The sequence below is a fragment of the Talpa europaea genome (genome assembly GCF_964194135.1).
Source record: "Talpa europaea genome assembly, chromosome: X".
NCBI lineage: Eukaryota > Metazoa > Chordata > Mammalia > Eulipotyphla > Talpidae > Talpa > Talpa europaea.
The window spans coordinates 85810734-85833979 of NC_140081.1; the positions used below are offsets into that span (position 1 = coordinate 85810734).

Sequence of the window (23246 nt, forward strand, 5' to 3'; positions counted from 1 at the left end):
ACTCACTAGTCCTCTAACTTTGAGCAGTCCGTTTTCTTCTCATCTGGTCTTGGTCTTACTGTCTTCACATTCAAATTGGGGATATTACCACATTCGCTGACAACTTCACAAAGTTGTCATAAGGTTGATACAGCTATAATAATAATAACTATCATCATTTACTGAGCGATTACCTTGTGCAAGCTACTTATTATTCTATTTTGCCTCACAATATCCTGGAAAGTATTACTACCTTAGCTATTACACAGAGGAAGAAACTGAGGCACCGAGAGGTGTGTGAAAGAGCTTGCACAAGTCGCAGAACTGGGAGTTGAACCAGGGCTATCCTCCCTGGTAAAGCCCAGGTGCTTTGCCATTTTCTCTACCACTTCATTCACCAGAGGGAAAAACACATCAACAATGCCAAGTACTTTGAAACATGCTGTCCTACGCACATTTAGGCCTGACTTCGGAAATGACTCAAGTTTAAACGAATGAATTATTTGGCAACTTTGTGTTTATTTGACAAGCCATTGGCCGTTCACCAGATTTCCCCTCACTACTGTGCCAAAGATAAGCCAGACATGGTTTCCCTGAACCCCAGTCTCCTCCTCCAGGGAAACAGTGAGAGGTGTACTTAGCTGACTGGATTGCTGGAGGGTCTCTAACTCAGGTCAAGTTGTAAAAGCCCAATACCTGGTCAGGGAAGAGGTGCTCTGGTGTCCCCAGGTGCCTCCTTCCCCACCTAGACCATCCTCGTACATACCCTGAAGCCCCTGACTGCATGGGGAGCCACCCCAAGGAGAGACCTCCGCCCCTCTGCCTCACCTTCCTGTGTCCCTTCCTGCCCTCCCAAGGGTCCTATCCCCAGACCACGAGGAGGGATGGTCTTCAGTGCAGGCTTCCTATGAGCACCACTGCCCTGCGAGAACCTTCAGTGCAGCCCCCCTGAGAAAGCAGGGAAGGCATTAGCCCACTCTACTCACTTTTCTTCAATGATGGTCTGCCCATTGCTTCTGGTTTCTTCGATGATGAGTTTCTCTTCCTCAGGGAGTAAGACTTGCGGGATTGAATCTTTGCGAGCACCTACAAACACAGATTGCAAGATGGAGGCGAGGGGAGATTTTGGGGTATCATCTCCTTTCTGCTATTATTACCAGAGGGTCTTGGTAATGGTACCCCCCAGGGAACTGTTACCCAACATTTGCTGATGAGAGCTTCCTGACAAGGAATTCCAAATGGCCAAAAACAGATTCCATCTTGGAGGAGGGAACTTTTTATCAGAGGAATCATGTAAAGGGTGGCTGTATTGCCCGGCCTGAACCAAGGCCACATCCTTTCCTGTTTTGCCTCCTGCAGAGCAGAGCTGGGCAGCGACATCTTGTCCCGCGCATCAACTCCGGGCTGGTGCTCCAGCCCCCATGCTGCCGTGTTACATAATTTTATTTTATTTTTTAAAAAGATTTATTTATTTATGCATACAAGAGCTGGGGTACAGGCCAGAGGTGCAGGGGGTGAGAGGATTCACCAGAGACAGAGTGGGGAACAGAACAGGCAGACTGACTAAAAATACAGTGGGCGAGACAGGAGAGGTCTGCTGTGCCATGTGGGTTGCTGCCTGGCCAGCCAGGGATTGAACTCATGCTGCAGAGGCTGCAGATTGCTTCACAGTGCGGTGCTTATCCCCTTGCACCACCAGGGAGGCCCCCGTAATTTTAGTAAAAGTCACTTAGAGAGCTGCACTGCTTAGAGACACACGCGCTTAGAGGGCCTGAGAATCACCACTCACTCCTGCTTGTGCTCTTTATAGTCCTGTGGGGTGAGGTGGGGGCAGTTAGGACATTCTGATCACAGATGGGGTTGGGTTTGGGAGGGGGTCATACCAGCAGCAAAGAGACCAGTGTCCTCCCCACCCTCTGCCCACAGTCTCTGTTCAGGCTCTGTAATGGGTGAAGTGACACAATAGACATAGGACCTGACCAAACAGCTCTCCTTCGCCTCCAACCTCCCACCACTGGCTTCTGGATCTTTCCTGAAGAGGCCTTGAGTTCCTCATTTTCAAGTATCCCTGAGCCACTGGTTTCCATTTTTTTTAAAGTCAAGTTCCTTCATGTTCCTACACCCACTGCCTTCACTTGACCATCTTTCCTTCCCTGAGGTGAAATATGCTTCTGGCTTCGATAGGGCCTAGCAACCATGGATGCTTACTAAATAGAGAGCAGGCTGACTGACTGACTGACTGACTGACTGACTGACTGACTGAACACAGCAAGAAACAACAGTGGTCACTTCTCTGAAAACAGTACTGGCTGGTGGATAGAGGGAGATGGGTCACTAGATGCTAAAAGGCTTGCTACATGCTGAGCACTGCCCTGCAAAGTTCCCATATAGAAAAGGTGGGCTAGGCAGAAGGGGTGGAAATGTGGGTGTTTCTTCTAGAAAGGTCCAGAAGGCCCAAACAACCACTTGCACCTCTGAGCAGATCTCCTGACTTCCGATGTGAGGAGAGGTGGTGGGGGAACAAATTTTGTAGGAGTGGCATGTCTTTCGTGTCTCCCTGTGCCCCTCTCTTTTTTGGTTTTCAACCAATGTTACTTCGATGAGTAAAACCAAAAAATCCTGCTCTCACTTTCTTTTCCTGGCTCCTTGCAATTTGCTATCAGGGCCAGGCAGGCCCAAAGCCACAGCCCAGCTTTGTCTGTGAAGCAGAAGGGGTGGTGGCAGCTCCTCCTCATGGTCGACTGTATCGGCTTTCACACCAAACATTTTCCTCATGAGTCTGAGAGACAAGTGACTTTGAAGGACGGTGTCCCGACTGCCACCCAAACCCTCTGCTGGCACACGCAGAGGTGGGCCCTGGCCTCCCCAGCAAGCACCAGGGAGCACACATTTCTCAGGCGGGTGTGACAGCCTCACAGAAGGCATCCTGAGTGTCTACAACCATGGAAGACAAATGACATACCCGGTGTGACCTCACTTTTGCAAAAACCCAGGATGTATCAGCAAACATGATCTCACTTTCATTTGAAAGCCCGAAAGCTGTGTGGGAAATAACCTGCCTGAACAACTCCTTGAAAGGTGGTCTCCATTCCAACAGGCCCTGCTTAGCAGCAACTTTCCAGATTTTCAGAGCAACTTTGCAACTAGGGTTGGGCAAGGTACCGCTTGCTTAAATATGCAGCTGATCAGAGCTAGTATTGACACTTCCTTTCCGCGGCCGCCAAAGAAGAGATTAGCATCAGCTCACAGACACAGGAACTCTCTGGCCTCTTGAATTCCTAGCTAGTGCGGCTGTGGGTATTTGTGTACTTCAAAGGCGAATGACTTAATTTTTTTTCCCCTTCATTTCTATCACGTCCAACTTTCTTACTCTCGCATCTTTTTCTCTCTGGGTAAACAAAGTGCTTGGTAGCTGAAACCACCACGACTGAAAGACGCAGTTCTGTCCTCTGCAGCAGGCAACACGGTTCCATGCCCTGCAACCCATTGGGCTGCTTTTCTCTGTTTCTGAGGCAGCAAGCAGGGAAAGGAAGAGGGGGAGAAAGAAAGAAAGAAAGAAGAGAGAGGGAAGGAAGGAGGGAAGAGGGAGGCAAGAAGCAGAAAGGGGGAACGGAAGCTCAGGAGAGTGAATGCTTTGGGGGAACCTACTTGAGCCATGGCCTGGTTGAAAATTTGCGCTGGTACAATAGGCTTCTATCACTTTGAGAATCTGAGCATCCTCTTCCAGAGCAGCAGTACCTATAAAATGTAATCAATCATGACTTTTCATACAAAGATGTGCCCCTAGACCCTCGACATGATATTGGGGACTGGCTTTTCTGACCGGTGCCATTTTGGATGGCAGGAGAGATGCCGCCCAGCTCTTGTAAAGCAGCAGGAACAACAGTGTCCCCTAGGGACTCTGGGTCAACATTGGTGCATTCAGCACCGAGGGCGTCTGCTCCCGAAGCCCACCCAGAGTTCGAAAACTGGGGACTCCTACCAGGTACCTCTAACAGGCCACAGTGACAGCAGTGGCTGACACCACATCCTTCCTCTCCTTCAAGATCAAGGCTCACCTTCTCTAGGAAGCTTTCCCCCATAAACTCCACCCATTTTTCCAACCAGCCTGCACAGTCACTGATTCTCCCTCCTCCCTCCAACTCACTCTCGAAATGACTGGATGACGGAGCTAACGTGCTGACGCAGATGCCCAGGTGGGGTGTGGGGAGTGCAGAAGTTAGAGCCAAGGAAAGATTTATCCAGACTATATTGTCAGCTGATACAGCTCAGGACCCTCTTTTGAGACATCACTTACTCCTTGATGTGTGTCCCAAAGAACCGACTGCAGTTTGGCTTGAAATCAAGCCTTGTTTCTGCATGTCAGCTGGCCCATGCCTTGGCTAATTGAGCACATCCTGAGCTTTGGACTTCCAGAAGGAGCGCAGTCCATTCAGTCTATCTCAGTAGAGGAAAAGATCTCAGACATCAGAAGCTAAGCAGGGGAATAATGTACCCAGAGCAAACAGGTCCCTTTAGTGGCTCAAAACCCAGTAAGTTCAAATATTCAAGACAAAGTCATACAGCTGGTGTCTGGCTAAGTGGACCCACAGGTGGCATCTTATTCAAAGTCTCAGTGGTGATCAAACCATCCCATGCATTTTTCTCTAGATCACAGATGAGGCCAAGAACAAATTGCTCTTATTGTCTGCTTTGTGTTAGTTCATTCATAACCAACTTCTAGAAAATACAAAACACGTACTTTTCCGAATCACATACTCCTCCTCCGATGGCTTTCTTTCGGTTTTTCTTTTGTGAAGAAACTTCTTCATTGTTTTGGGGCTCTTACTAGACTCCTGTAAGGATAGTGGTTACTTTATGAATTAAAATTCTCCCCGCTCCAAAAGAAAAAAAAAATAAAAAAGAGCAAATGAAATGAAATAGAACACCTCTCTCTTAATAGTCTCAATCAGGAGTGCATAAAACTTAATTTTATACACAATAAAAATGGCTCCAGTGAACTCTAAAAGGTTAAATAAAACAGAGGCAATGATATTATCCTCTCAATTGTTGTGGCGATGGGAATGAGAATGGACTGTGCCCACTGGAGATGCGGCAGATTCCTTTGGGAGGCCAAATGCCTTAGGGGAGCCATCTGCAGAGGGAAGGGTGGGCATCAGTCCCGAGAAACAGCACTATTTCTAACTTGATGTGCACTCCCCACTGATAGTGGTGAGGGAATTAAATGACAGTTGTAGCTACTAGTAGAGTACATGACACTTTTCAAAGAGCTTGAAAATGACTTAAATTTTCCTTTGCAACAGTCCCACCAAAGAAGAATATGAATTTCCATTTGTCAGATGGGAAAATTAAGGCAGAGAGACTAATTTCCCTGCAGTCAGAGTGAAGGGTCAAACGAAGGATTTCTCCTGATGTATACAATTTTGAGTTAGCAGTAATTTACCTAAGAGCCAAGCTTAAATATACATATATAGAGTCATGTTTTAAATTAGTAGATAAGATGTGTAAATCACTGAATTTGCTTTGCCATAGGAATAAGCAGCAGATCTTTAAAAAAGCATTCATCATCAGCATCCACGTAAATGAATTAGAATCTTAGCAAAAGCCTTCATGATCATCTTATACCCAACCTCCCTTGATACATGGATAAAAACTAGTCCCTCAAAAATATATGAAACAAAGAATTTAATTTCTTCCATTGAGCCACTGTGATCTAGTTAGACTTAAAAACAGAGACATCAAACACTCACATGGAACAAAAATAACGGGGAAAATAACATTTAAAAAATAGACATTTTTAAGGCATTGAGATGACATTTTTCACATGTATTTCCACAAAAGCCTGCTTTTTGAAGAACGTACTTACATGTCAGAATTGCCTCTTCATATTTTAGCCACCAATTATAACAAAGGACAAAACAAGCATAAAGGAAAGCTTCAATCATCAAAGGTTACAGCACAGCATTATGATGTCACTGTAAGCCAAAGATATTGTTCTACCCTTACCTTTAAGATATAAGACATCCTCTAAAGTGAATATGTAAAGAAAGAGAAGATGAGCGTGAGAGGTCGATGGTTATAATGACCAAATCCATTTATCAATAATTCTAAAACAACATTTGAAATGTTAGTGTTATCACAAATCACACAGAGAGAATATCACATGTCCCCCACATTAGTTTCAGATGCGATACCATCATGCAAAAGCCCAAGGAATACAGTTCTGTGCAGCATGACCAATGCTGAAATCACCGAAATACGTACTACATAGTAAGGATATATTAATAATGCTCCTCTCCCAGCAGAAACAAAGTGATCATGCCTTAGTTTTAATGGATTAGTTCTGTGCAGGATTAAGTTGCCTTTACCCTTCAAAGCTCACCTTCATTTGAATTTAGTAACTGACAATAACAAAATATCCATCATTAAAAAGGGGACCTAGATAATTATGAAGTGGCACTCCTGGTTTTAGGTAATCAAAGAAGAAAATGGGATGATTGTGGTTATCATCGGTCAATTTCCCAAACAAATCTGTGCGATAGCATCCAGGCCTGTTTCTGAACAGAGGTACATAATAAAGATTCAGCTCAAGGATTATTGTTTCTATCATGTTGGGTTGAAGCAATCAAAAAATCCCCCAGTGTCCAAATATTGTTCTAGTTTCATTGCACTAAGACTTGGAGGCACCAATTTATGCAAACAGTAGTATGGGGTTTTAAATCAAGACTCAAAACTGAGCTAGGTCTGCGTCGCTCATCAAAGCACACGTTCCCTGTAGAAATATACACTGCATTTGCTCCATCATTCTAAGACGGGTCCCCTCACTGTCATAAACTTAGAGCTTCATTCAATAAGACCAATTTAAAGAATAGTTACTCATCACTGAGCTTCTTTTCCAAAACGATGATTAACAGGTTAGGGGGGAAAAAAATCCACTGTTGTTGGAATGGGAAAGATAGCACTCCCCACAGTGATGGAAGCCAGTGACATTTCCTGCCTGCAACTTCGAGAGGAAAAAAAAAAACCTTGAAATCCCCACCTTACCTAAACATCGAAAGAGCTCTCAAGTTTACAAGCCTCTTTTGAAAAGGCATTCCTTTCCTTCTATTCTTTCCCCTTTACAATTGCAGCAAATAGGTCAGACTGTCAGAGTTTGGACTCCTGGCTTGGTCTTACAATAACTGTACTGATTCCATTTAATAGATAAAACTGTTCCAATACGCGGCACTGGGTTTGCTTGGTTGGGAATTCAACTTTAATAAAGTGGTCCATGTTTAATCATGGCCAGTGATGTAGATACACCCTTACCAACGTATAGAAAACCAGCACACTTCAGGAAGAGACCTGGAAAACTCAGGCAGTGCACATAAACTCAGTGGATCCACAGGAAATATTTGTAGATGGAACAGGGGAAGTGGGTAATTAAGAAATAAAAAATGTCCAAGTGGAGCAACGAGATTCACTGACATGTATCATCTATCACAAATTCTACCACATTCCCACAGAACTATGTGTCATCAGCTACAAAATTAGCTCATCAGAAGCATTTTATACCATATGTAGCAAAATTACCTCTTTATAACCTAGAGCTGCGGATGGTCTAAGTGGAGGCGCAGGTCGCAGACAACTTAAACTCCACGGTTTTATAATTTGAGGAGGCTCCAAGGGTCCTCGGGGCTGTCCAGTAGAGCTAAAAGACTGGGAAAACGTCTGATGAGATGTTGGCAATCTGCCATCTGAACCCGACCTTGTGCCAAACGCAGCGAGAGAGCGCGATCTCCGTGGGAGCAGCCAAGGCAAAGAAGGAAAAACGGAACTACGGAACTTTCCAGCGGGAGAACTGGCGCTTTCCAGTCAAGATCGTGGGGTAGCGAAGGAACAGCACAAAATTGACTCAGGACCCCATGCTCCTGTCCTCCCTCTCTCTTCTGGAATTTCACGCAAGTCGTGGTTTCTCCCCCCAAGGGAGGAAGGTGGGGGAGACGCTCGATATTGAATAAGTTCACTCGTGTGTTGGGCGCTCTTCTTAGGAGCTTAAACAGCTGATTTCATCAGAACAACCTAAGACCTAGGCTCAGAAGGCGAAGTGATTTGGCAAAGTCAAGATTCGAACCCAGATTGGATGCCAAAGCCTATGTTCTTCCCACCACAACACAGCACTCCACACCGGAAGCCGGGCGGCGCCGGTCAGTGTTCACAGCCAACACGAGGGGTCTTCGATCTCACTCAAGTACAGTAAAATCTCAGCAATTCAAATTCCATGAATGCTAAATTTGTGATAAGGTGGAAGAAGGCAATCCTACAAGTTTACCCCTGAAGGTTACTGAACGAATGTGAGTGTAAATGAGATTACATGAAGATGTTTAAGTACTTAGGAAGGCAAACTATTTCTTATGACTTAGAAAATTATTAATAGGAGAATAACAGTTGCTAATTAAAATGCGTCTTATTTAGCATTAAAACATGGTAGCAGCACTGCTAGTTAGAAACACTTTGCTAGCAGTTAGTTGGACTACCTAAATACTGTCAAACAAAACTACACGCGTTCTAGAGAAAACCATTGATTAATTTGGATAGCCCCCCCCCCCCCGCAAAAGAAATCAGAATTAGTGAGGTTTAACTGTACTTCAAAGTCTACAAATATAAACTACCCGAGACCCGGGGCATGCTCACTGCTTCTCCTGAGTCCTCAGCAGGCAGGATTTGAAAGAGACTCGATGATATCTGGCCACAGCACCTGGACTACTTACAGAATGAGCACTGCAAGATGACGATGATGTTTTGGATAAAGAGCTGCAGGAGGTAGGTCCTCTGATAAGTCTGCACAGCTGCTCCAGCCATTCTTGGAAGTCCTGGCTGTTGTTGCAATGGACCACAATTCTCTCTATTAAGTTCCCTGCATCACCGATTATGAGCATTTGAAAACAAAAGGCAAGGAGGACCTTGAACTTGTTTTGTTCATAAGCATATTTCATGCAACTAGAACTTAGGCTTCGTTTCAGGACTTTCCTATCTACAAGATAACCTTACTGAAACTTCTGGAACAGATAAGCTGGGATAATACGATAAAGAAGTAAACGTTCACCTCTGATGTATAAAACTTGATTTCTACTGCTTTCGGAAACTTAGCAGCTGCAGTATAAAATCTCACTGTAAACTAACAAAAAAAAATTTTACAATCCAAAAATTTAAGTGCAGAGTCTGCCTAGTGTAAAATAAAATTCTTATATTTGGCTTCATTTGGATTGTTTATTTTTATCTTCATGTTCTGCATAGATGATGACATATTTTCATTTTAAAAATTAAGTTTAATAGATTGTCAAGATATAAGTTTTATATATAAATACATTTATTAAATATGGTTGTATGTTTATGATTTATGTTTATTTACAAAGCCACATTAAAAAGACACACAATGTTCATTTTTAACATTTTAACCTACCTCTTAAATGCTATTAAATTTCCTATAGAGTTAAAAAAATAAAATAATAAAATGAGAACAGCATACTGCTTTATCCAATATCAAACTTGAAACAAGATCCAACTAAGACTGGTTAAAATCTTTGGGCCAACACCATATCCTGGGCTCCCCACTGGGAAATAAGGGGGAAAGGCCTGGGGCCATTCGCCCAGTGTTGGCCTTGGGCCACGTCAGTAGAAAAGGGCAACCATTATATGTAAATCACACAGGCCTGGCAAAAGGCCAGGGAGCATTATTGAGGCCTGGCATTTGGCTCAATTTGTGAAGAAGCTTCATGGTTTTTCAGCACTTTTTAGAAATACAACCAAATCTTGCTAATTCATAGGCTGATGATAAAATTGCGGATAAAATCCACATCTTTGGCTCCTCTGCCACCAGGAAATAGATGACAGAAGGAAGAGAAAATTGCATTTACATCAGTCCATTTTGTTATTAGCTCTAACAAGTAGCTCTTATGCGAGAGAAGATTGAAACTAATGGCAAAGTGGAGGCTTTTGAATGACCAGGAGACTTCTCTGTTCTATTGCCACTGTACCCTAATTATCCCAGGAAATGGAATATACTTCTCTAAGCCATGTAAAACTTGCGCCCAGACTGTATAACAGAAAATAATAGCATTTATTTATTTAAAGCCCACTTCATTCCGAAAAGGATTTGAAGTAGCTGCATGAAAAAGAGAAAATGACCTACCTGTGATTTCAAATGTGCAGTCATTCCCTTCAATTTCATCTAATCTAGTCACTGCCATTCCCGCTGTTGGCATTTTTCCCTATCAGAAAGGGAAGATTCCCATTAATTCTGTGGTTATACAAGCCTGCGCTTATTTCCATTCGCTTTCCTGACTCTCTCAGGAATCACTGCTAAATTATGGCTAGATATATTTCTCCGGTCTGTCAACACATAATCTGTTTCCCCACTCCAAATTTTAATCAGGCAAGAAAGCAAGAGGGGAACTGTGGATTGTGTTTAGCTAAACCCCTAAAACCATCAGGTCAGGATTTACAAGCAGTTTATTTTCTAACACATTTTCATGAGAATCCATGAGCAAAATAAAGACTGAAATTTTACTAGTCATTGCCAGACCAAGATACAACAGGCGACGGGAATGTATAATACTCTGTATTTTGGGAGCAGCCCGAAGGAAGTTTCATTTGCTAAGGAGTTTAATGACTTGCATCTAAGAATCCCGAATCATGTGAAGTGACTGTAATAATACAACCACAGCAGCAAGCCCCAGGTTCTGTATTTTCTCAGCAATAAAGATACACTGTGGGCTTGTAAAATACTGCTGCTCATTTACCTAGCTGCAGACTTAGATTTCTATTTATACATTCAAAACCTAGCTCATAGCCAGAGCAGTGGACAATCAGGTAATTTAGCAATACAAAGTAATACATTGCATTATAGTAATACAAAGGTCTTTGATATAAGGGACATCTGCTCTGATAAGCTATTTAATTACAATGAAGGATCAGAACATTCTGTTCTTTTCTGACCGGAGCTTTTAATGCCAGAGCGGAGATATAGCATCTAGATGGAAATCTTTTTTCATTATGGGTCCTGCTATTTGTTTTATATGAAGTCTACTAACCTGATAGATAAAGCCACTCATCCGAGGACTTGCAGATAACATTATCAAGACACTTGAAAATAACATAAGGTACCGCTCCTCTTTTTCCTGAAGTGGAATGAAAAATATTCAGTGGAGATAGAAAATGGATATTTTGTTCACTAAGAATTTCTGGAATAAGTTTTTGTAATATAAACAACATATTTTTAAAGATACCCAACGTGAAAGTATAAAATCGTAGAATTTTACTTTGAAATGGACATCAACCTGAAGTTGATCTCTGTCCTTCCAGCACATAAAGCTAAATACAAATAACCTTATTGTTTCCCAAGTAGGTAAGCCTGTGAGGCCAGGTCCATACCTCCCTTCCCAGGCTGCAGCCATAACACAAAATTAGTGTCTCGGTTCAGAAAATGAAAATGACTTTACTTTGAAAAGTGGCAAAGTGATGGCGTTTTTGGGTGATAGGAAATGTATTACATGGTAACATGTATGTTAAATTCTTATTCATAAAAATTACTTTTACTCAGTGAGAACAAGAGAATTATTCTAACCACATAAAGCAAAGAAGTCAATGATTTTTAAAATGGGACGAAAGGAAATTTTACATAGCAGAAGCCCTCTGAGTCCCTTAAACACATAGGCAGTTCAGAGGTGCAAGCAAGGACAGTCAGCTTACATGTCTAGCAGTCTACCTGTAGTTATCTTACGCCCCTTCTGTCTCTGTCCTCATGAGAAGAGCAAGCTTTGGAGACTACTCTTCTAGCAAGTGCTGTGCAATCACTTGCCTCTTTCTTGTGCTCGGTTTTCTTTAAACATCTCATCTCTCCTTCCAGCAGCCTCTCCTGTGGAACTAGCCTTTGCTATTTGATCTTTTAACCTATGCACAGCCCCTGTCCTGCTAGGCTTGCTTGCCCCTGTGGCTCCTGATACATGACGCCCTGTTTCTTAACATTTTATTGCCAAATGATTTCTTGTCTTTATCTTCTCTCTATCCATCCCTCCCTAACTACACCCCATTGCTCTCTGAGAGTCATCAATGACTGCCTTCCAGCACAATCCAGTGGCTTCCTCTTGGTGTCCATGTCTTGACCTCTGAACCTTCTGCTGTGTTCAGCAAGCTGACCACTTTCCAGTGCTCCTCCTGGAATTACCAGGTCATCCTCCCACCCCCCAATTCTCCTCTCTTCCTCTTTGTCTTTTCCTGGCACCGATTCCTCCTCTCTTTACCCAAGAGGTTTATTCCAAAGTTGTGAAAGACTAATAGTTAGGCTCGCTGCATTAACCTTCCCCAGGGTACCAGTGCTTTAAATGAGATTAACCCAAAATAATGAATCTCTGACAGAAACCTGTCAGGGAGGATGGGAAGTTGTTCGGGGAGGGAGAGCATCCGAGAGATCGCCCCAGGGTGACATAACCAACCTCCTTCCCCTCCCCATCCTCTTCCTAAAAAACATAATCCATCTTCAGCCCTCTCTGTTTCTCTCCAGGTATTTCCTTCCTAGGAAGGCACATCTGTCAGAGACCTCTAAATCCCTGCCTCCAACTGACCACCCACCCACATTCTGTGTTGTTTAACAGCCAATTACAAGACATCTCCCCCGGGATACCCAAGGTCACTTGAAAGTCAATGGGTCTAAAGTGCCATCATCACTGCCTCAGGCCCATGGGTGACCGCTTCCTACAAACGTCCTCTTTTAACTTTTCTACAGAAGTTCACACACTTCCTACACTTTTGTCTTTCTCAGATGTGCCCCTTAAGTTTCGTTCTCTCCACAGCTACCTTTGTCAGGCCGATGATCACTTTCCAATCACTTGGGTTTTCTGTTTCTTAACCCCTTCACCCCCCTGCAGTTTACCTGACATGCACGGATGTCAGATCAAATACCGTAAACTCCTGCCACATGGAACTCTGTTTCCTATTGTCTGCTGTGTCAGTCTGACCTATTCTTGCCTGACGCTTAAGGCCCTTCATAATCTCAGTCTGACTCAGTCCAACTCTGTCATGCCACCGGGCAAGCTTCCTTCACTCCTGACAGACAGGCTTGCTCGCTATCCCGAGGCCCACATTCCTGTCCTCCCCTGACATGAGAATGAACTGTATCTCAGGAAACCTTCCCTCGTCTCTGCATGGCCCCTCGACTTGATGTCTTCTTAGGGGCGTCTTCTGGCTCTCCCCCTCCTCTGAGCTTCTAGGGGTTCTGCTATTGAGACTCACTATCTGACTTGCATCTGACTGAGTTCTCTGAAGGACAGGACTAATGCTTGCTCTTTCCTCCCTGCTCCCACAGCACTGACCACAACACTGGGTACAGAATAAAAGCTCATTTTTTTATTGGAATGTTCAAGTATTTTGACCTTGATGGAAAAGCAAATAAAGGAAGCAAAACAGCAAAGATGGAAGAAAAGGTGTGGAGACTGACAACACCTTACCTCGCATGTGCCATACTGCACCATTACTTGTGACATAAAAATCACATTTCCCAAGGTCTTAATATCCTCCCCTTCCCATGCCTGAATAGGCTCTGAAAGTATCTGCAACTCCAGCTGCTTTCTCTTCCTTAGATCTTGGCACTGCCCCTATACAACCAAAGCAGAACAGAATGGAATGAGGATTCTTATGAAACAGACCTAAAATATGACCAAGTAATGTGTGGCTTTGACTCCCAGATTCCTACTGAGTCCTTATCACTTAGTATGAATCCTATCACCAGATTCATTCTTGATGGACAGATCGACTCACTACCCTAAATCTCTAGCCACGAGCCTCCAAGAGTTTGATAAAGAGCTACTTTTCATTTTGCCAAAACATCAAGACAAAATGGTAGAAGAGGCTTGTTTCTCCCTCTCTGCAAAGAGTATGGGAAGATTAGCAGCAGAATCATACCAAAGAAGGCAGGGGGCATACGGGAGGTTCAGATCTCTTGGGGGGTCCTGGTTCTAGCTCCTCTCCATTGAGGCACTCGGCATAAAAAACACATTACTTACAAGGCAATTTGTTTTTCTAACATATGCTCAGTTTCCAATTAAGGAATACTTATTTAAAAAAAAAAAACACAAAAATGTCTCCAGGAGTTATACAAAAGGAAAAGATTAAATCCTATGTCACAGTGAAATGAATTAACATATGCACATAATGCTTAATGAAACATACTCACTGCCCTATATTTTGTTTAGGGACTAGTAGCAGATTGCAATGAAAAAATATGAAATTAATATTTGTTCCTAAAACGATTAGGAAAAGCAGATACAACTGAATTTCAAGAGTACAAACTAAATATACAAATCAAGAAACAACATATGCGGCATGAGTATGGACAGACTGATTGACTGATGGATTGGCTGACAGGTTATCTTACAGTAATTTAATGCTATTCACTCCAAATTGAGTATGAAAATAAGCATACATTTAGTAAAAGGCGAAAGATTTACATGATCTGAAGAGAAACCAGAGTATGAAAATAAGCATACATTTAGTTATGTTATTGTTTCCAAATTAATGTTATAGTTTTTTGGGGGGTATCTTCTATAAAATCTCTACTGTCCCTTCATTTAGCTAAATGGAAGCTTGAAGAAATAAATTCATTGCACAAATTTAGAAGTAATAAACATAATAAATATATAAATAAATACATAGAATAAATATATAAATCTCAAAACAAGTGTTACGGCATGTAAAATGATCAGAAAGAAATAAGGGTTTTAAAGGAGGCAATTATGATTCCATTTACATGGGGAGAATAAAGTGGACAGAACTTATGATAAACACCATGGTGGCCATGGGCTGTTCTATTACACTGAACCACGTAAAACTGCCAATATTTACCTGCTTCTTGACCATGAAAACAGCCATTTTAACTTAAAAAATACCTTAAACTGGTCTTCAACTTGTGATTTAACTGATTTCAACAACAGGGTGATGGTAAATACTGCATCTCAACCTTGCAGCAAGAATCAACAACTAAACGTGGCTCCCAATCACCAGGAAGGCAACAGAAATGTCTCAAATGAAATGGAACTTAATCCATCACCCCAAATCACATTTTGTTTCCTCCTAAAATGGCACCAAATGGTTTTACATCAATGAGTTCAAGAAGACCCATTCACCATCACAGTCAAGAAACAAGACTATAGGTTCTTTGATAGCAATCTATATAAAGCAAATGTATTGTAGCAGGTTGTTTTCCTTTCAGATTTGATGAAGGATTTATTTTTCACTTGCAAAAAATAAACACGCACCTTTGGCATCAGTAGGTGATGATGAGGCCAGTATTGATGCCAATCAGTGAACGACTAGCTGCACAGGCATAAGATGAGCAACATGGGGGTAAAGACAAAGAGACAAAAGGAAACCCCCCACCTACACAGCAGCGCTTAATGTGGCAGAGACTTCAAATGTGAGTGCTTTATACCCTCGGCCTGGCAAGCTTTCATAGGCAAGCATGATTTTTGGAAGACAAAATTAAATGAAACAATCACTGCGATACTGTCACTAAAGCTTCTTGTTTCCACTCTGAAGACCTTTGCATAAGGAAAGAAACGTTACACACAATCACTTTTTTTCAGGAACGAAGCATACGAAATGGAGAATTATAATTTTAGAGTCTCACCTACCATGAGGGTTTTGAATGCTACGATGGCTTTCAGAATATCCTGATGATCTGGATGCGTGTCCTATTAAGGGAATACATTTTAAAACAATATTAAATGAGAATGGATCAGTGATTAGCAAGGCCTAGGGGCGGGAGGAGGGTGAGGCGGCAAATAGATAGAAAAAGGGAATTTGGGGTAGAGGGTAAAGCAACTGTCTATCTCAATTGTCGTGCTAGTAACCAAATCTATTCATGTATTAAAATTCATAGAACTATATAGCAAAAGAAAAAAGTGAAGTTTACTGTATGCTAACGTGAAGATTGGAAAATAAAGCAGCATTTGCCCATTTGGAATCTCAGCACTTCCAGTCATTGGCGGTTTAAGAAATTACAGCATCTAATAACACATCAGATATTTGAGAACCACACACTAGGTTCAAGTTCTACTCTACAGTTTGCTACCATTTCCCTTTGCTCTTTAGATAATCGAAATTATTATTTGAGTCATGTTGGGATGATTAGTTGTTAGTAAATGACACTAGGTAACAAATTGTGGGCACAGAATGGTGGTTAGAGAAAAATCAATCCAATCTCATTTGCTAAAATGCCTCCATTTTCTTTGGGCAGCCACAACATGGCAGTTGGGAAGACATTCCAAGTTGCACAGCCTGTGCTCCTTCGGCAACGTCATGACGACACACTTGCCGCGCCCGGCAACCTACAGCCCTGAGAAGTGGAGAGCACAGTAATGGCTTGGAGGACTCACACCGCTATAACAGTTTATGAAGGGACAGGAGAAATTCTTGAGGGTAGATATATGCCTAACCTTGGGGCCTAAGGGGTGTAGACGTGCGCCTAATGTGGGGCTACATGTATACCTGAGGTTTGGAATTCAGCTGAAGACAAAATCTGCTGCTCCCCCAGCCTGAGGTGCTTAAACACGGAGCTGCGCAGATGAGGGGGTCTGCCCCACACCCAAGGACAAGCATTCCTTGTGAGGAGAAAGGGGGTATCCTTTGATATTTAAATTGCTCCTTACCAAAGTCAACTGATAATGGAGACGTTCAAGCTCTACTCTACAGTTAGCCAGCAGCCATGCTACCTGGGCCAGAAAGGTAGGTAAATGTGTCACCCAGCGGTGAGCTAATGTAATGGGGCTCATTATCTGATGGCGGCAGACATACAAACAGGCTCCCATACAAGGAAGGCGAAGAAAGAAGACCTAGGCAGTAGGGGCGTTGGGGATTTTTCTCCCCAAATATGCACTTAATAGTGCATATTCATACTTCAGTACTAAGCAGAAACAGAAACTGAGGCCACTAATTTCTGGACTTTTGTCATAAGAAAGGGAGGGCAAACCTCAAACAGTTCAGTGAAGTAGCTTAGCTTTTGGAAAGGCATCCAGAGGTCAACACCTTCCTGAGCCCCCCTGGAATTTCATTCGGGTAGGCCACCCCTCTAGCCCCCCACTGCCTCCAGTTTTCTGGCAGGTCACATAATCTGAGAATGTGGTTTCACTCAGCACACATACTTTCAATCCTTTCAAACACTGACAAGACTGGCAGCGTGCAACCTTTTTCTTTAAAGATAATCAAACCCTTTAAAACCTCAAAATCTTTCCCCAGACACAGGAAGAGCAAGTAGGGTAAATGCAGCCCTCCACCGCCCGTGGGCCCTCCTCTGCTACCCACACCTTAGTCCCCTATGCTAGATGGTGCGAGAGCACATCAGAAAACTCTCACTATTGATTGGTTTTTAATAACAGGATTTGGGTTCTTGAAAAAATATCCAATTATCAGGTCTGGCTACAACTTTTAACATTTAGAAAAGATTATTGCTGTGCTTCAGCTATGACAAGTGAATTTATAAACAAAAATGCGAGGCAGCTTTGATGTGGACATGTGGAGCCACAGATTAAGGGGGTCATTTATTAATCTTCAAGGAAATACCAGAATCTTGCACTGTGATCCAGAATCCCAAAGCTGAATGACCACAGCATTCTAGAGATACATGTTCCTGTCCACAGGGAAAGTGCCCTTTGGATATTGTTTTGCTTTGTTTATCTCCCACAGTGAAGTTTGTTAATATGCCAGAACAGAAATGTCCAGCTTGATTTTGATTGAGCCGCCATCTACACATGAGAGGGCAGAACAAAACCCAAGTCAACAAGTTAGTATAGGCTTGCAGAAGGATGGAAGCTAGGGGGCAAGAGGAAGGAGGGAGAATAATCGTGGGCATTTAGCACTAATAGATGGATTTCCAGTTCCGAGTAAGACCCGGGGGCCTAAGGTGACTAGAGTTAATAACACTATATTGTCTACTTGAAAGTTGCTACTTGAGTAGATTTTAAGTGTTCTCGAGGTGATGGCTGCGTTAACTGACTTGGTGGTGATCATCATTTCACAGTGTGTGCATATATTACATCATCACATTGCACACCCAAAAACAATCACATGGTATATCCTTAATGTATATAGTTCTCATTTCTCGCTCATACCTCAATACAGGTGAGAAAAAATATATAAAAATGAGTAAGAGATTAAAAATATCTTCAATGGGGAACATAAAAATGTCCCTTTCTTATTTTGCTACATAAAGAGGAAAACTAGAAGCCCGGGAAGAAGGAAGATTGGATAATGGAAATTGTGAGATGCAGGCTTTTCCCGAATTCCCCTGCAAAGCTAGCTCGGAGGCCCAGCACAGGTGCGTGCTTGGCATCTGGCTGGAAAGCTGCCTTCCTTACCTCCATGTGTCGCTCCAGCTCCTGTAAGAGGGTCACATACTTTTCCAGGCGCATGAATGGTTTGCTGAGGCTTGTCGTTAAAATGAGGATACCCGGGCTGGCCGCGCCTTGACTTTCCATAAACTGTTCCAGATCATCACTAGCCAAAGAGGGCAGATCATTTTATTACTGTTAAATATGCCATATCGAAATTACTAAGTGCACATTATTTTACACAATAAAATTAAAATGTATTTCAGCAGCTCCTAGAAGTCTGATTGTAGAATGGAGGTTACCAGATGAGGAGGGGGAGGGTGAAGAGCCAAGTGGGGAGGGGCCCCTGGACTGCGGTGGAGACTATGGCACCCTGATGGAGGGTGTGCTATGGCCACTTACATCTGAGGAGGTGTGAACCGACACCTCTGAGTCATAGACACCGTACTAAACCAATGTGACCTCAATTGAAAAATTAATTAGGGCCTCCCCTGGTGGCACAGGCAGTTGAGTGCAGTGCTGTGAAGCTGTCCGCAGCCTCTGCAGTGCCGGTTCAATCCTGGCTGGCCAGTGAGGGTCCCACATGGTGTGGCAGACTTCTTGCCCGCTGCTTCCCTCAGCACTGTATTTCGTCAGTCTGCCTGTTCTGTTTCCCGCTCTGTCTCTGGTGAATCCTCTCACCCTCCGGTGCATCTGGCCTGTACCCCGGTTCTTGTATAAATAAATAATAATAATAAATAATTAAAAACAATCAAATAAAATTAAAAAGTAAAAATGTGTATCAGTATGCTGTCGGATTCATTTCCGCTCACTGCAGTAAGCCTTTGTTGGTTTCTCCTCACTCAATTAGCATTGTGCCTAGCACTGAAGCTACAGTGGTGCATCTGAGGCATCATTTGCTCATCCATCGGTTATTTACTGAGTATCTACTAAGTGAGTGAAGATACAGCAGTGAACAAAAAACAATCCCTTTCCTTAAGGGGCCTGCAACAGAACAGTTTATCAGGGATGACCTAACATAGTCCTTGGTCACCGCCAACATTCCAGTTACTGGCTGGTTAAATGCTGAGGGTGGTCATTTACTGAGCATTCCCTGTCACCACGGCACTGACTTACAATGTTCTAGAATCAAGCTCTAAATTCAGATAGCAGCCTTTCTGTATGACTAACCACAAAGTCACTAGGATCTTAAACCTAGGCTCTTAGCCTAGGATCTTACGGCAGGGCCACACACCACCCAGGCAATTCCATATGGCAACAACTTGGTTGAAAAAAAACCAAAAATGATTGTATTAATATGCTATGAACTGTGGCCTGTAAATGTCTAACTCAAAGCTGGTGATTTCTCTGCCCTTTTGTACCTTCTGGATTATTTCTTCCAACAGAACATTGAGTCGTGGGGCTACAAGATCTACACAAAATATACAGAGGGAAACCTACTGCCTACGACAGTGTATTTTGAAACTTCTGCTTATCCCTTGACTCCTGACCTCCTTGCTTCTCCAATCAGTCATAGGTCTTCCCACCTCTGGCTATGCCTTTCCACGCCGCCTTCATTCAGGTCTTCATGTCATCCCATCCACCATCCAAGTAGTAACCCCGGCTCCCAGGCCTTATCGCTTCTGAACCACCTTTTCTGCAGACTGCCACTTCAACCCCGTTGTGCTGCTATGTAAGAACCTCTGATCACCTGCTAGATCGAGCTTTAACTTTTTCGATTCCTACTGGCCCCACCAATCTTTCTTACTGCTCTCCAAATGGAACCCTCTACTGTACAAAGTGACCTATTTAGTCTCCCTAGAACACATCTTATGAAGTGGTTCGTAATAGTAGTGGTGTTGCAAGAAGTTGTGGAATGTGTCCCAAGAAACTTGCTAGCAGTCATCAAATATCAGGGGGTTGGGAATGGGGTGGATTGCAGGTCATCCTGTTGAAAAGACAGTCTTTCTCCTTGGGCTTTTGTAAGCAGGACAGAAAAGGATGTAATTTCAGCTTCAGCACCAGCAGCCTTGAATGTCACAAGTCTATCAGGCTGGAAATCGCTACCTTCAGGGAAGCTAGATCTCGTCAGAGTGGTGATATCTAACCATCTATTTATCTACTTTTGCAATCTTGCTCCAGAAGCAGCTGGGAAGAACAAAGTGCCCTGGGGTTGGAGTCATGAAATCCTGGCTCTCTCCTCAAGCTTGGGCAGACTGGTACGGGAGACAGATAAAAAACCTGCTCCTACTAAGGGTGGCTACTGTTGCATTCTAAGATCTTTGCAGACTTCGTTCTTGTTTAAGATAAAAAACATTTCAACACAGGTGCTATCTTCCTTTTTCAGATGAGAAACCCAAGACTCAGAAAGGACAAGCAATAGCAAGTCAATGGTCAGCTAAGCTGGGGTTCAGACCCAAGTCTGAAGTGAGAACCTCAGGGCTTCCCATGGCCCACACGGCCTCTGTATTGGAAAGTATTTTGTAAACTTTAAAGTAGTCAACAGATGCATTTTTGTTAGGATTATTATTATTCCAAGGCAAACACTTGAGAAAATCACATCTTTAAAAATTACTAAGCTGTGATTTCCAGCCAAATGGAAATTCAATTGATGTTTAATTTCCAATCAAGAGCATAAAGTGCACAAAGAGATTTAAAAATTCATCACATATTAAATATAATTAGGAAAATAACTGAAATTTGGAGAGTGCATTTGAGTAGAAATGTAATTTAGAGAAAATCGCCTTCCTAATTTCTTTTCAATTTGGTAAACAAGTCTTATTTTTTCTTTCCATCAAGGAATAACTGCTGGCATCCGGAAGGTTGCGTGCTAATTGATATAGGAGTTGCAACAATTAAAAGCCAATGCTAATGTGCGCTCTATTACTTTCCATGCAGTGCTCTAACTCCTAGGTTTGTTGAATACAAAAGAATTTTTAAAATTTTCAATCTAACATGCAATCAGTATTTTAGAACAAAAAACCTAGCCATCGGGAAGAAAACAACACTTTACTAATGCAACAAAAGAACAAAACTGTCTTAGACAGTCAGTGCTCATGGTGATAAATAGATTCTAAAAGATGCATTTTACTTAGCCAAATAAATTTAATACACAAATCATGATCGTGATTCACAAATATAATAGGTAAATATATATCATCACTCCAAAGAACAACTGATCTTTATTTATTTATTTATTTATTTATTTCTGTGGGACCCTTGCCAGCGGCCGGGGAATGAACTGGCGCTGCAGAGGCTGTGGGCAACCTCGCAGCCCAGCGCTCAACCCAGCGCTCAACTGCTGCGCCACCAGGGGAGGCCCAACAACTGGTCTTTGAAACACAGTTCTAGGGCCTCCCCAGTGGCACAGTGGGTTGAGCGCAGCACTATGAAGCTGTCTGCAGCCTCTGCAGCACTGGTTCTATCCCAGCTGGCCGGCGAGAATCCCACATGGCGCAGCAGACCTCTCCTGTCTCGCCCGCTGCTCCCCTCAGCAATGTATTTCTTCAGTCTGCCTGTTCTGTTCCCCGCTTTTTCTCTGGTGAATCCTCTCACCCTCCCGTGGTGCTGGCCTTTACCCTAGTTCTTGTATAAAAATAATAAATAAATCTTAAAAAAAAATTTCTAAGCTTTATACAACCAATTTGAATTGTCAGTGGGTTAAAACTTGCTTTTCAAGCTTAATATGTTCCGTATATGTGATGTGATGCAATCGACGCTGTTTTCAACATATGAGTGGTCACAAGGTTAACATGAATTTGTCTTAAAGGATGTACTGTGGACGGGACGCCGGCCCCTCCAGAAAGCCATGGAAACGACTGTACAGTATGAGGCTACCACATACCACACCGAGGCTTCGGTGGCATCTTTGTATCAAGATCCACTCTGTTGGCAGATAACTCTACCTGGAGCAGTTCTGGAAAAGGAACAGCCATTTCCCCACCCTTCCCCTCCCTCCCTGCCTTCCAGGGGAATCACTGTGGGGGAGGGGGGAGGGATGTGAGGCTTGAGGGTCTGGGAGGCCTCTCCCACTGGGTCAGGAAGACCTGCGTTATCCTGTTACATGTACTCAGTCCCACATGACAGGCTGTCTGCTTCTTTTTTGTCCCTTCCACTTTTCGTTGTGATTAGTCTGACTTGTTCCTGGTTCCTCAAAGACAGAGACAGAACAGCTCTGCTCTCAGAATTTCTCCTATGTTCCATGTCCCCAAAGCAAGGGCACAGCTCTGGGTTTTTCTCAAAGTGTCTGTCGCTGACAGCAATGGTTTACAGACAATGATTACGCCTAGCAAGAGGGAAAGAACCTCGCTGTTTGTAATACTCGCCGTGAAGGAGGGAAGTGAGGCCCACGTCTGTCCAGGCGCTTTGCCTCCTCTCTCCGCCTCTCTTAACTCTGGCTCCTCTGTTGTGAAAGGATGGATGCCACATCGAAGCACGGGGGAATATTTGGGTATTTACGGGTATTTTTGTAAGGGAGAGGTTCAAGAAGAAATAAGAAACCAGAGCTGCTGTGGCAAGGCAGAAGGGGAGAGAGAGGGGAAATCCCAAAAGACCTCACTCGGGGGATAGCAAAAGACTGGGACAGTCATTCAAATATATGTAAATATGGGGGACACACTGAGATGGGGGTCTGCTTATGTCTTCAAATTCAGATACTATATTACTCCATTTTAACAAGCTGCCTGTATCCGAACATGCACTGATACAGCAGCAGGCCTTCTCATTGGCCGTTGTCAGGAGCATTGCTGGTCTGGTGGTGCCACCTGCAGGCAGAAAGGGACAAGTGCACCTGACTGGCCTGCTCCCGCCGGAAGTCCTCTTCCAGCTTCCACACAGGTAGCTTCAGCAGGGAAAGCACAGAAATCGACCAATATCCCTATTTAGTTTGAAACCTTCATCTAAAACCAGGTCTTAATCTGAATTTTCTGT

The 23246-nt window shown here is 43.2% G+C and overlaps 1 protein-coding gene across 2 annotated transcripts in view; it reads right to left on the minus strand.

Moving 5' to 3' along the window:
- ARHGEF6 (Rac/Cdc42 guanine nucleotide exchange factor 6) overlaps positions 1-23246 on the minus strand; it is a gene marked incomplete at both ends in the record, with an annotated part of 94296 nt that overhangs the window by 3164 nt on the left and 67886 nt on the right. For both annotated transcript variants that reach the window (XM_084258615.1, XM_084258614.1), the window contains 11 exons: positions 966-1065; positions 3628-3717; positions 4721-4814; positions 5986-6006; positions 7552-7677; positions 8730-8875; positions 10151-10229; positions 11052-11138; positions 13464-13610; positions 15645-15704; positions 18366-18504. In XM_084258615.1, the coding sequence (XP_084114741.1) occupies positions 966-1065; positions 3628-3717; positions 4721-4814; positions 5986-6006; positions 7552-7677; positions 8730-8875; positions 10151-10229; positions 11052-11138; positions 13464-13610; positions 15645-15704; positions 18366-18504 (1089 nt within the window). The remainder of the gene's footprint in view (positions 1-965; positions 1066-3627; positions 3718-4720; positions 4815-5985; positions 6007-7551; positions 7678-8729; positions 8876-10150; positions 10230-11051; positions 11139-13463; positions 13611-15644; positions 15705-18365; positions 18505-23246) is intronic.